The following is a 13422-nucleotide window of genomic DNA, read 5'->3' as shown; positions in this document are numbered from 1 at the left end:
TAGTTTTAGTTTTTTTCTTCTTCTGCGCTAGACTTGTGAGACTATCCTGATTTTGTGAGCTCACGTTGTTTCACTCTGTGCAAAACAAACCATCTGGCGCATGTCAGGTTACTCCTGCTCAGGGGCACAGCTAAATAAAAAATGGAGGATAGATTTCATATCCACCCCAAATACTAGGCTTATGTATGAAATGAAAAGACTAAAACTAAGGACTAAAACTAAGGACTTTCTCTATAATTTTAGTTTATTTTAGTTAGTTTTGTTAACACACAATACAGTTTTAGTTAGTTATCATTTTTTTGTAAAGCCTAGTTTTTATTTTTATTTCAGTTAACTAAAATGTTTTTTCACACCTAGTTTTCGTTTTTTAGTTAGTTTTCGTTAACTATAATAACCTTGCCGTGGAAATAACCCTGGTGACCCTGACCGTCGTACTGACCCTGACCCTATCACTCCCTGGCTACAGTAGGCCGTACTTGGACCTGAGCTGTCCGGCCAGGTCAGAAGCCCAGACTATTTGGGTCAGCATCATGCTATCAGGTTGTTCAGCCACTGGAACCAATTACATGATGATGCTTGTATTTTTAATGGCCCTCTAAGTGATGGTCTCTCTCTCTCTCTCTCTCTCTCTCTCTGTCTCTCTCTCTCTCTCTCTCTCTGTCTCTCTCTCTCTCTCTCTCTCTCTCTGTCTCTCTCTCTCTCTCTCTCTCTGTCTCTCTCTCAGTCTGTCTCTCTCTCTCTCTCTCTCTCTCTGTCTCTCTCTCTCCAGAGACTGTGTTCCCATGGTAATCTTGCTCAAGGTGTTTCAAGTAGCCCTGAGTGACGTTGGCTTTGTCTGGGCTTTACTGAACCATGCAGGCTTGCACACACACGCACACACACATATACACACGCAACCCCCCCCCCCCCCCACACACACACACACGCACACACATATACACACGCACCCGCCCGCCCCCCCCCCCCCACACACACACACACACACACACACGCACACACATATACACACGCAACCCCCCCCCCCCCCCCCACACACACACACATACATACACACACATACACACACACAAAAAAACACACACACACACACACCCCACAAACACCATATGCACACATATGCACCGAACACACACACACACACGCACACAGACACACACACACACAGACACACACACACAAATACACACACACACACACACACAGACAGACAGACACACACACACACACACACACACACGCGCAGAGCCGTGGTGGGGGTCAGAGCAGATCAAAGGTGCTGGTCACAGTCATTAGGGTCCAGCGGACGAGAGCGCGACATGAAAAGCTGCTCGTCTGAAAAGCAGCGGAGGGAGAACAAAACCAGCAGGGCCCTCTCGATTTAAAAGGCAAGCAAACTGTGAGATAATTGAAAAGGTATGTCAATCAGGGGCCAGGAGCCCAGTGGGAGAATCCAGCTTCCCAGGCTCGGGCCCTGGACCAGGCAGGACCACAGAGAGAGGGGTGGGGGGAGGCGGGGGGGTTAGTGGGGGTGGGGGGCGGGGGGGGGGGGGGGCGACCCCAGAAATTAAAGAACAGCACAGAAGGAGAAAACAGAAGAGGGGGAGTAGAGAAATCTCTCCACTCAGTCTTTCACTCCATTCTCTCTCTCGGTCTCTAATTGTGATGGGAAGGAGGGGGGGAGCCCCCCCCCCCCCCTCGAACCCTCCAGTCCCGACCCCTGCTCCGACAAAACAGCTTAGTCATTGCTGAGATCTCACCCCCCCCCATCCCCCCAACACCTCTCAGGTGGGCAACACCGACCTTCTGGTGGGCAGAGCAAGGGCCAGATGGAGGTGGTGTAGTATCATGACCTCCCCACCGTCTTACCCCCCCCCCCCCCCCCCCCCGGACCATCCTCATCCCCTCCTCCCTCCCTTGTTACCCCCTCCCATCTCCTCCCATAGCATGACTTGTACAAAGGGTCACCCCATGAGAGTGTTTCAGTGTTTCTCTCTCTCTCTCTCTTCTCCAAGGTCAGAAAGGGCTCGAATGATCTGACGATGGGCTCACTTCCAAACGAGAAAAGAAAAGAGTAAAAAAAAAAGTCTCGGGGCGAAAAGACTCCGTCCAAAAAAACTAAACAAATCCCTATAGAGGACAGAAAAATGGCGAGGCCACACTTGACTAGGCATGTATAGAACAGCTCTGCTTGTCGAAGCAGCTTGAGTCCTTTGATGGGCCGGGGGCCAGGCATGGCTAAGGGTCAGGAGATCCAGCCCTGGGCGTGTAGGAAGCCAACAGGACCTTTATAACTCTCAATGGGGCTTACAGATGACAGGGCGCGGGGCCAGCGGAGAGCTCCCACACGGCTACTTGGCTTTAAAATGTGTCTCTTTTCTCTCCACACAGATCCGTCGGTCGCCTCGGTGAAACAGTTCATCTCAAACTACTGAGCTGGAAACAGAAAGGAACCGTCGCCCTCGCTGAACTCGTTAAACGTTCCGCGGGTCCCTGTTTAGAGGGAGCGCCCCTAGAGGCGAGGTTCTTACCGGGTGCTGCTTCAGTGTTCTCCCAGTGCTCCTCTGCCTAGCCTGCGTTGTGCTTTAAGTCCAACTGAAATGGATATTTGAGATCTAACTTCCATAGTTTGACGTATTTCCGACTCAAACGGACTATAGGCAAGGCAAGTTTATTTGTATAGCACATTTCAGCAACAAGGCGATTTAAAGTGCTTTACATGAGACATTAAAAGCATCAAGACAAAGTGCAACACAAGAAAGGTCATATAAAACGAAATGCAAAAAAGTAAATTTAAAACAAAATGCAGGAAAAAGAAAACACAGGAATAAAAATTACAGTGCAGAGAATGAATGAATAATTATTTGATTTAATAAAAAGCAGCGGCAAAAAGAAAAGTCTTAAAGAGATTTAAAAGAACTGAGAGATTGCAGCAGACCTGCAGTTTTCTGGAAGTTTGTTCCAGATATGTGGAGCATAAAAACTGAACGCTGCTTCTCCATGTTTTGTTTTAACTCTGGGGACAGAAAGCAGACCTGTGCCAGACGACCTGAGAGGTCTGGATGGTTCATAACGTAGCAGCAGATCAGGAATACATTTTGGCCCTAACCCATTCAGTATTTGCTGTAGGCTATAAGGGTGGGGCATAACGTTTAGAGGAATCTGACTGGATCGTTGACAAGTTGACGAGTTATAACAACTTTAGACAGATTCGATAGACAGATAGCATTGATTGATGGGTGGATGTTGTGAGATTATTGGTTGACCTTGCTCTTGCATTGCTGATATAAGCACTCTGGATTTGTTTTACACTCTAGATTTTGTTTTACAGAAAGAAAAAGAAAAAAAATCATAGGTTTTGACTGTATTGTGTATTTAAAGCAGCAGAGTGCCGTGGCTCAATCATTCCTTCCAGCTGAACGTGATGTTGATGCCAGTCCGTAGAGATACTGACCCTAGATCAGGTCAAATCGGCAGCTACATCAGTGCAAAGTTCACTCTATTACTTAGAAGACTGCGTTGTAGCATCATAGGGTTGACCTTTTGATTTCTTTCACCTTGTTCACGATCTCTCTACAGGGTTTGGAGATAATCAGCTTATCTCAACACTGCAAAGACAAACTATCTCTTTTTTTTTTACAGGTTCTAATCGGAACAACATGATCTTGTTCTCTGCAAAGCGCATTGTGTTTCCTCTGGGTATGAAATGCGCTATACAAATAAAGCTTTGATTGATTGATTGATCTTCTCAAAGGTTTTTTTTACAGAAGGTTGTCCCACAGGGACAAGTGAAGACTCCTTCTCGTTCTAGGTAGCAGGTCACTTCCCTTAGAATGGCAGCTACTTCCCCAGATAATTACAATAAACTCCAGTAGCACTTTCAAGCTCCAGCAATTTTCATTGGCCCAGGACGCGTGTTCGTAAATTCAGCGCCAGTGTGTTGGGGGACGTCACCAGAGGTGCAGGGTCTGGCGTCTGTTGATGAGGTACTGGCACGCTCCTGCCCATAGAGCGCCCACTGCTAGTAAACATCACTTGTAAAGTGAAGGAAGAGGGCGGGGGGGAGGGCATCAAAGTGCTAACGTGTCCTAGGAGGATCAGAGGGATGAGGGGAGGCTGGATCAGGGCTGGCCTGTCTGTCTGTTTGTCTGTCCTGCCTGTCTGTCTGTGTGCTAGTCTGTCTGCCTTTCTGTCTGTCTGTTTGTCTGCCCTGCCTGTCTGTCTGTGTGCTAGTCTGTCTGCCTTTCTGTCTGTCTGTTTGTCTGCCCTGCCTGTCTGTCTGTGTGCTAGTCTGTCTGCCTTTCTGTCTGTCTGTTTGTTTGCCCTGCCTGTCTGTCCGTCTCATCATCATCGTCATCAACTTTATTTAGCAGACTCGGGTCCATAAATCACATACAACAATTAAGAACACCACCAAACATAAGACATAAAGATAAATATCTGTCTGTCTGCTGGTCTGTCTGTCTGCCTTTCTGTCTGTCTGTCTGTCTGTCTGTCTGTCTGTTGGTCTATCAGAACAGGCCTGTCTGCCTATCTGTCTGTCTGTCTGTTTGTCAGGGCAGGCCAGTCTGTCTGTTTGTCTGTCTGTCTGTCTGCCTGCCTGCCTATCTGTCTGCATATGTAACCTGTCTTTCTGTTTGCCCGTCTGTCAGGGCAGGTCTGTCTGAGAAGAAAGACACTCAACAGTCTCTATTTCTTTATCCTCCCCCTCGCTCTCTCTGACCTCACCTGGTAAGCATGGTATTGATGTTGTTTATCTAAAAAGAGACCGGTGAAACTGTTGACCAATGGCTGGTCTAGAAACGAACAGGTAGAACTGTTGACCAATGGTTAATCTAGGACAGGTGGACCAGAAGTTTGTACAGCAGTTGGACCCCTCATGTGAGCCATATTACTCATTATTTAATCCACAAACATATTAAATCAAGCCTAGTAGCCAAGCACAGCTCTTTCCCAGTTTCTCTCCAAACAAAGTCAGGATTTAGAAAAACAACCCCGAGGAAAGATGGCAGCCCCGGTAGACCAGCACCTGCTCAACGCCTGGTCACAACGTTTATTTTTCATCGCTGGATGGTTTTAACCGGCTCCCCTGCTCGGAAACTCTCGCTCTCACCCCTGACCAAAAAACTAGGAGCGAGACCAGGACCAGAACGCGTGGTTCCAGCCAGGGGCACCGGTCAGAGCCGGTCAGGCCGGCGCTCTGCAAACTTCACGCCTCGTCCCTCGCGGAGCCCGCGTCTGCCCGTCCCTCAACACCAAGGCGTGCTGCTGTGTTTACTGTGCCTGTCCAACGCCAACACCACATCTGTTAGGCTGGTTTCCTTTAGCAGGCTGGTCCAGGGGCCCGCAGACCAGGATGGGGGGGGGGGGGGGGGCATGAAGAGAGAGAGAGAGAGAGAGAGAGAGAGGGGGAGAGAGAGAGAGAGAGAGAGAGAGAGAGAGAGAGGGGGGGGGGAGAGAGAGAGAGAGAGAGAGAGAGGGAGAGAGAGGTTCCCTGTGTCCCTGCAGAGCTGTGGCTGTGTTTGAAACACCCCCCTCCTCCACCCTCACCTTGATTGGATCTCTGATCTAACATGATTGGTGGATGGGTGACCATAGGGGTGTTCAGAGAGGGGTTTGTGTGTGAGGAGACGTGTGTGTAAGGATAGGGAATATGTGAGGACAGAGGTGTGTGAGGAGAGGGGTTTGTGAGGAGAGAGGTGTGTGAGGAGAGGGGTTTGTGAGGAGGGAGGTGTGTGAGGAGAGAGGTGTGTGAGGAGAGAGGTGTGTGAGGAGAGAGGTGTGTGAGGAGAGAGCTGTGTGAGGAGAGAGGTGTGAGGAGAGAGGTGTGTGAGGAGAGAGGTGTGTGAGGAGAGAGGTGTGTGAGGAGAGAGCTGTGTGAGGAGAGAGGTGTGTGAGGAGAGAGGTGTGAGGAGAGAGGTGTGTGAGGAGAGAGGTGTGTGAGGAGAGAGCTGTGTGAGGAGAGAGGTGTGTGAGGAGAGAGGTGTGTGAGGAGACCAGGCAGGGAGTCTCCACGGGAGAGGGTGAGGCTCAGAGCCCCGATCCTCCGACAAGTGACATCCCAGCCCAGTTTCTCCTTCAAATATCCACTTAGCGTGTTAGCATCAACTTATGCCGGGCTCAGACTACAGGATTTTTGGGCCGATTTATCCCCGATTCACCCAGACCAGAGAAATCTGGTCTGGAACATTGGTCGGGGCTGATGATCGGTCCAGATTATCTTGTAATGTGAGGGTCAAACAACAACAAGTTTGATATTTACGATTATTACGTCCCGACTTTACAAGTGAGACGGCGAGACCAGTAGTTCATTGTTCCCTCGGGCACGATAAGATCCTGTAGTGTGTGATGAGCCGTTATTTTCAAATCTTGCTGTGTGTGCTTGTTTGAGATGCGCAAGGAGAATATCTGTTAAGATTCTCCTTATGTGCATGATGTAACCCGATTTCAAAATTGGTTAGGATTTTAAATATCCTGTAGTGTGAGCCCGGCATTAGTACTGACTACTTCAGTGTTAGAGCTCAATGCCAACAATGCCCATTTTCTTGCTCTCTCGTTTCAATGGTGCTTGGCTGGACCGAGGTTTAGGTTGTGTGGCTACCTATATGGATGACGTCTTTGGTCGCTGTCCTCCTTTCTTCACAACTAGACTCCATTCTGAAGTCTGTGATGTTAGCTGTGAAGTTGGCGGTAGCCATTAGCCCTCCAGAGCTGTTGGTGCGTCCACCACTTGTTCCGTTTTTCTGGTCAGCGTTCTCACCAGCTAGGTAAATGGTAAATGGACTGCACTTATATAGCGCTTTTCCACCTTAGCGACACTCAAAGCGCTTTATAATGGCCTCTCATTCACCCATTCACACACACACTCACACACCAATGGCGGTAGCTGCCATGCAAGGCGCTAACCTGCTCATTGGGAGCAATTTAGGTGTCTTGCTCAAGGACACTTCGACATGTGGACAGTCGGAGCTGGGATTCGAACCACTGACCCTTCGATCAGTGAACGCCCCGCTCTACCAACTGAGCTACAGCCGCCCCAGGTCCCGGAACTGGCTAGACTTGGCCGGGCTAACAGATCCTCGATAAAGCCTTATGGAACCTGTTTTTCAGAGGGTTCTTTTATTGTTCAGGTGTCTGCACACTGCCCTAACCAACGCCAACCAACACCAACGTTGGACTGGACATGTTTACTGTGTACTAGTTGTTTTATGTCCCAGTAACAAATGTACTAGTGCTATTTATTCTCCAGTACAGTGCATGATAAGTGGTCAAAATAGATGATCTAGAAAACAAATATCTTACACTGTACTATATGTTGACCTTGTTTTTTCTTAAATCTGAACATGTGTGTCCCTCGGTAGTTCCCACAGACCCCAGTGAAAGCTGGTCTGAACTGGTCTATTGTGTCCCTCCTGGGCTCCCGTCCTGTCTGGGAAGACAGAGGTCCCTGGAGAACAACTCACTATCCCTGCTATCCTCATCACTAATGATGGACGGGCTTCAGAAGGGAAACTCCGCCTTCTCTCTCTCTCTCTGTCTGTGTGCCTGACGTCTCTCTTTCTGTCTGCCTGCCTGCCTGACCTCTCTCTTCTCTCTCTCTGTCTCTCTCCCCCAGGTCTGATGGAAATCCGATCTGTGAGTGTGGGAGTTGTCGCCATCAAGTCCGTCAGCACTGGCCTGTACCTGGCCATGTCTAAGAGAGGCACGCTCTTCGGTTCGGTAGGTTCCCACCTCCGCGCATTGTCTCGGAGGTCAGGAGGAGAGGGCAGGGTCAAACACAGGGGTCACAGATACACAGTACTCACACACACACACACACCACATAGACTGGTGGGGGTAGGGTGGGAATATACTTAAATAAACTAGAATGTAACTAATACACTCTAAAAACAAGGGCTAATACACAGTAGAACAATTTAAAGGCACCTACACACTGGCCCAACCAACTACCTCCCAACACCCAACATTCTAAAGTTGGCAGTTGCTGTTAGAATGTTGGAAGTAAAAAAAATCAGCAGCCAAAACCACAACAAACATGGCGCACCAGTCCAACGTTGGGGTTGCTTGGCGTGGTTAGGGCAGTGTGCAGACACCTTAACAATAAAGGAACTCAACCGGTTCCATCCGGCTCTATAGAGCCCTTTTCAAGTCAGAAAGAATTAGCCAGATAAACCAGCCAGCCAACCAGATAAACCAGCCAGCCAACCAGATTAATGAGCCAGCCAACCAGATGAATGAGCCAGCCAACCAGATAAACCAGCCAGCCAACCAGATGAATGAGCCAGCCAACCAGATAAACCAGCCAGCCAACCAGATAAACAAGCCAGCCAACCAGATGAATGAGCCAGCTAACCAGATAAACCAGCCAGCCAACCAGATAAACCAGCCAGCCAACCAGATAAACCAGCCAGCCAACCAGATAAACCAGCCAGACAACCAGATGAATGAGCCAGCCAACCAGTCAGCCAGATAAACTAGCAAGCCACCTAGATAAACCAGCCGGTCAGCCATATAAGCCAGCCAGACAACACCTGGGCAAGCTGATGGTACCTGCAGACCAAGCTTGCATGTGAGGCCGGATCAGAGGCCTGTCCCTCTGTCAAAACACGGGAGAGAGGAAGGAAGGATGATCTAAGACGACAGAGAGAAAGATTGGACGAGAAGGACTACAAAGGAGGCAGCTGGGCTCTTGGAAGAGACTTGCGTGCCATCGGACAGTTGTTGTGCATACATTACAGCGTTCTCTCTGTCTGGCTGTCTGTCTTTCTCCCCTCTCTCTGCCACGCTCTCTCTCTCTCTCTCTATTTGTCTCTCTGTGTCCCTCTCTGCCCACGCCCCACACACACACACACCATCTCTCGCTGTCTCCCCCCTCCCTCTCCTATCGGAGTTCAACCTGTGTGGTGGTGTATAAGCCAGTGAGAGAAGACCAGCATCGGTGCTTATAGCTCCGTCACCTCTTTCTCTGCCTACACACTCAACTCCTCTGATGATAAACTCATTCTCCCAGCATTCATTCTCACACACGCCCTCAGTCGCAGCTTGACGGCCAATCATAAAACCGGAGCAGCGGCAGGCAGGTTGAGGTTACCCGGGGTGGCGTGCTCAACTCCTTTTGCAAATGTGCTCCCGATCAACTGTGCGATAGAGACCTGGGGACCACGCCCACTCTGTTATCTGTTAGCTACACAGACGCAGACCCGCTGGGAGATAAGAAGCTTCAGTCAGGGGCGGCCAGGGCTGGTTTAGCGGGTGCGTATCATCCCTCATCTCTGACATATCCGTACGGTTTCATTTAATCAGAAGGGCAGAGATAAGACCTGATAACGAGAGACGGTGATTAAAATGTTTACTACAGCAGATTGATTCGATGAAGTACATCCAGTAAATAAAACGTTTAGCGTGTGTGTGTGTGTGTGTGTGTGCGTGTGTGTGTATGTGTGTGTGTGTGCGTGTGTATGTGTGTGTGTGTGTTTGCGCTACAGACTATGACTTTTGCCCCGAGCTCAGGGGTTGGCAGCAGTAGTCTCCTTCTGGTTATACATTTAGAAACCAACCTGTATTAACCTCTCTCTCTCTCTCTCTCTCTCTCTCTCTCTCCCTCCCTCCCTCCCTCCCTCCCTTCCAGGTGAAGTACAACACCAGCTGTAAGTTTAAGGAGCGCATCGAGGAGAACGGCTACAACACGTACTCCTCTCTGCGCTGGAAGCACAACGGCAGGCAGATGTTCGTCTCGCTCAACGGCCGAGGGAAGCCCAGGCGAGGCCACAAGGCCCGCAGGCGACACCCCTCCACCCACTTCCTCCCCATGTTGCCCTCCTAGCCATGTGCCAGGACCTCTGCGCCGCCATTGGCTGTCCCTCCTCACCGCAGACCCCGCCTATTAGTGTTGCTGTTGTTGTCATGATAAAATAATGGATTAATGTTATCGATGTTGTTATCGTTACTCATCCCGTCCTCCTATACTGCGTACGTACGTGTGGAGGGTTGACCCAGACTCTTGTGTTGTGGGGGCAGCAATGGAGGCGTAATGCAAACAGTTAAGTTATTTCCCCTCTGTTTTAGTGTACATTCAGAAGTCAAGCTGCTAACCGGGTGTAAATACTGTCTGTCGTTGTTGTTATTGTTGTGGTTGATGACGCTAGCGCTTCAGTAATCAGAGATGAGGCCACCACAGCGGCTCAGAGTGGAAGAGCGGCTAACTGCGAGCCTGGACTCTGATAGGTCTGCGGGAGTAGCCTGACCCCCTTGTCCCCCCGAGGGGTAGAACTGTGGTTCCTTGGCGCCCCTGCTCACCACTGCACCCGGATCCTACAGGACTGTTGTCTACGTTCTGCTCTGCTCAACGCTGCTGTTCTCTCGGCTCCGCTCGGGGAGATCCGACAGTCACCGTCACTGAGGACGGCGTCACCACTGCTCTGTCCAGAGGAGGCGAGAGAGGGCGGGCGGTTTCTCAGCCTGACCACAGCGAACACAGGACGCTGGTTTGGTCCAGTGGATATGAGATGGGAGGAGGACACGTGGGGGAGGGAACGCTCCTGAGACACTCCCATCTGTCAGCTACTCCTTCTCCTCTTCTCCTCCTCCTGCTACTTCTCCTGTTTCCTCCTCCTTCTGCTCCTGCACCACCCTCCCCCTCTTACTCCTTCTGCTCCACATACTCCTGCTCCTCCTCCCCTTGCTCCCCCATCTCCTGCTCTACTTCTCCCTCCTCCTTTGCTCCACCTCCTCCTATTACTCCACCATGTGGACCAACATCTGCTTGATCAGCTGCCAGAGGAATCTCCACCCACAGAATAGCCTCCATGCTGCGTCCACCTTCTCCAGGACTCAATCCAGACACCTCAGAGCAAAGACCATCCGCCCAGATCAACCCCTAACCTCCAGCCCAGACCTAGCTCCATCCATCCACCCAGATCAACCCCTAACCTCCGGCCCAGACCTAGCTCCATCCACCCGCCCAGATCAACCTCTAACCTCCAGCCCAGACCTAGCTCCATCCATCCACCCAGCCCAGCCCACCTCCAGCCCAGACATAGCTCCATCCATCCACCCAGCCCAGCCCACCTCCAGCCCAGACCTAGCTCCATCCATCCGCCCAGATCAACCCTTAACCTCCAGCCCAGACCTAGCTCCATCCATCCGCCCAGATCAACCCCTAACCTCCAGCCCAGACCTAGCTCCATCCATCCGCCCAGATCAACCCCTAACCTCCAGCCCAGACCTAGCTCCATCCATCCGCCCAGATCAACCCCTAACCTCCAGCCCAGACCTAGCTCCATCCATCCGCCCAGATCAACCCCTAACCTCCAGCCCAGACCTAGCTCCATCCATCCGCCCAGATCAACCCCTAACCTCCAGCCCAGACCTAGCTCCATCCATCCACCCAGATCAACCCCTAACCTCCAGCCCAGACCTAGCTCCATCCATCCAGATCAACCCCTAACCTCCAGCCCAGACCTAGCTCCATCCATCCATCCACCCAGCCCAGCCCACCTCAGGCGCAGACCTCAATCCACCCAGCCCAGCCCAGCCCCCCATCCAGCCACCCAGGAGCAAAGGTCTCCAGCCTAGTCCTCCAGCCACACTACCCCACAGCCAATATCTCCATCCACTCCAGACCCTTAGATCTCCTTCCATCTGCAGCCCTACCCCCCCACCCCAACCCAGACCTCCATGCCCCCCACCCAGGAACCCAGCCTCTCATCCTAGAGGTCAGTCTGAAAGGGTCAGGTCTGTGGTCATGCTGTCCAGAACTCTGTACCTAGCTACCACTGCTGCAACATAGTATATCTGTGCATCTGTGGCTGTAGCTACTCTCTCTCTCTCTTCCACAGAACTGTAAAAAAAAAGTTAAAGGTTAATTTCTTATGTATGGTAACTGGTTATTGCTTATCTTCACTATTTCATGCCTTGCTAACATGTTCACAAAAAAACTGTTGCAAATAGAACTTTTAATATATTTAAACCTTTTTTTAGTTTGACTTTGATGTTATTGTCTCCATTTTGTGTTGTATTCCAGGCCGTATACTACTCCATACTGTATTGTACTTCGATTGGTTAGCTCCTCTATCGCCAGACACACCCCCTTGATCTGATTGGTCTGCTACAGAAACAGGGTTTTCTAGAGCAGAGGCCAAATGTAAAAGAACTCCAGCTTCATTTGGTCATGTTAGAAAAAAGAAAGTTGTTAGAGATCTCATAAATTCACATTCTATCCAGCACCACAGCTGCAGTGAGAGTTAGACACATTTAGAATATTCCATAGAATTATTTTCTATGTACTGGCATGAGCCACATGTATGACGTGCTGCCTTTCTTAGGGTGCATTCACACGGCCGATTTTGCAAGCTGCTAAAAATGCGAGGTACACCGCATTGTCCCTGGCCGACACTATTCGTTGCTAAGAGACAGAACACAACAATCATAGGCCGCTTCCTCCAAGCTCCACGAGAAAATTTAAATATTTTCAACCTTTCGGTGCTGTTAAAACACGAGATGTCTCGCTTCGGCAGAGGAGCATGCCGAAAGGCTACGAGCACGCTGCTCCATAGTCAACAATGAAAAGCAACGCGGAAACGCTTTGACAAAATCTGCTGTGTGAACGCGGCCGTATATGTTCTATGGAAGCTGAAATCTGCACCATTGTTAAGACACATACTGTTCTGTACTGTACAACAATAAAGTGAGTGCCTTGGTCCATGTTCAACTTCGTGAACTTCAATAAATTGATCATAAATTAGCTAATTTTGAAGGACACTGTCTGTCAGTGTATCTGTCTGTCTGATGCACACATTGTTTTTAGTTGATTTGTGTGACCATATATGGGCCGGAACTAAGCCACAAGGACCAGATCTGGCCTGTATATGGCCCAGATCCGCTTGCTATCTGGGCAGTAGGACTGTTCTGTTCTGCTGGTGTTTCTTCAACAATAGAACATCACCAGGAGTCCAGACAGACAGAAGAGTCCAGACAGAAGAGTCCAGACAGACAGAAGAGTCCAGACAGAGGAGTCCAGACAGACAGAAGAGTCCAGACAGAAGGGTCCAGACAGACAGAGGAGTCCAAGCAGAGAGTCACGTAGGACGTCGTCTGAAATGGCTGCGTAGTTTAGAGCCCCACAGAGCTCTCCAAACTATAGCCCTCTAAAATATATTTTAGTGGATTTATAAATAGCCATTCACAAGCCTAAAACTGTTAGGAACAACCTGAGATGACAACAACATGCCAGGTGAAAACCCTTGGTTAAAAAAGAAGGAAGGGAAGGAGGAGGAGTTTGCGACTGAAGAGAGCCGTGTGGACACGGCCACAGAGCTAGCTAACACAGAGCTAGCTAACACAGAGCTAGCTAACATCAGGGCCATGCTGCAAGGGATCGCTGCTGATATAAGTGGAGGGAAAACTAGCCTGGACTCCCTTCAAGTT

General features: G+C 50.0%; 1 protein-coding gene across 1 annotated transcript in view; it reads left to right on the top strand.

Moving 5' to 3' along the window:
- Window positions 1-9820, top strand: part of fgf22 (fibroblast growth factor 22) — a gene marked incomplete at both ends in the record, with an annotated part of 49722 nt that extends 39902 nt beyond the window's left edge. Inside the window, 2 exons of the mRNA XM_084459096.1 lie at window positions 7613-7716; window positions 9626-9820. Coding sequence (XP_084315222.1) covers window positions 7613-7716; window positions 9626-9820 — 299 coding nt within the window. The remainder of the gene's footprint in view (window positions 1-7612; window positions 7717-9625) is intronic.
- Between the last annotated feature and the right edge of the window lie 3602 nt (window positions 9821-13422).

Source organism: Borostomias antarcticus (assembly GCF_949987555.1).
Source record: "Borostomias antarcticus genome assembly, chromosome: 26".
Taxonomy (NCBI): Eukaryota; Metazoa; Chordata; class Actinopteri; order Stomiiformes; family Stomiidae; genus Borostomias; species Borostomias antarcticus.
Note: the sequence above shows the minus strand (reverse complement) of the source record. Positions and strands in the feature narration are given on the sequence as shown.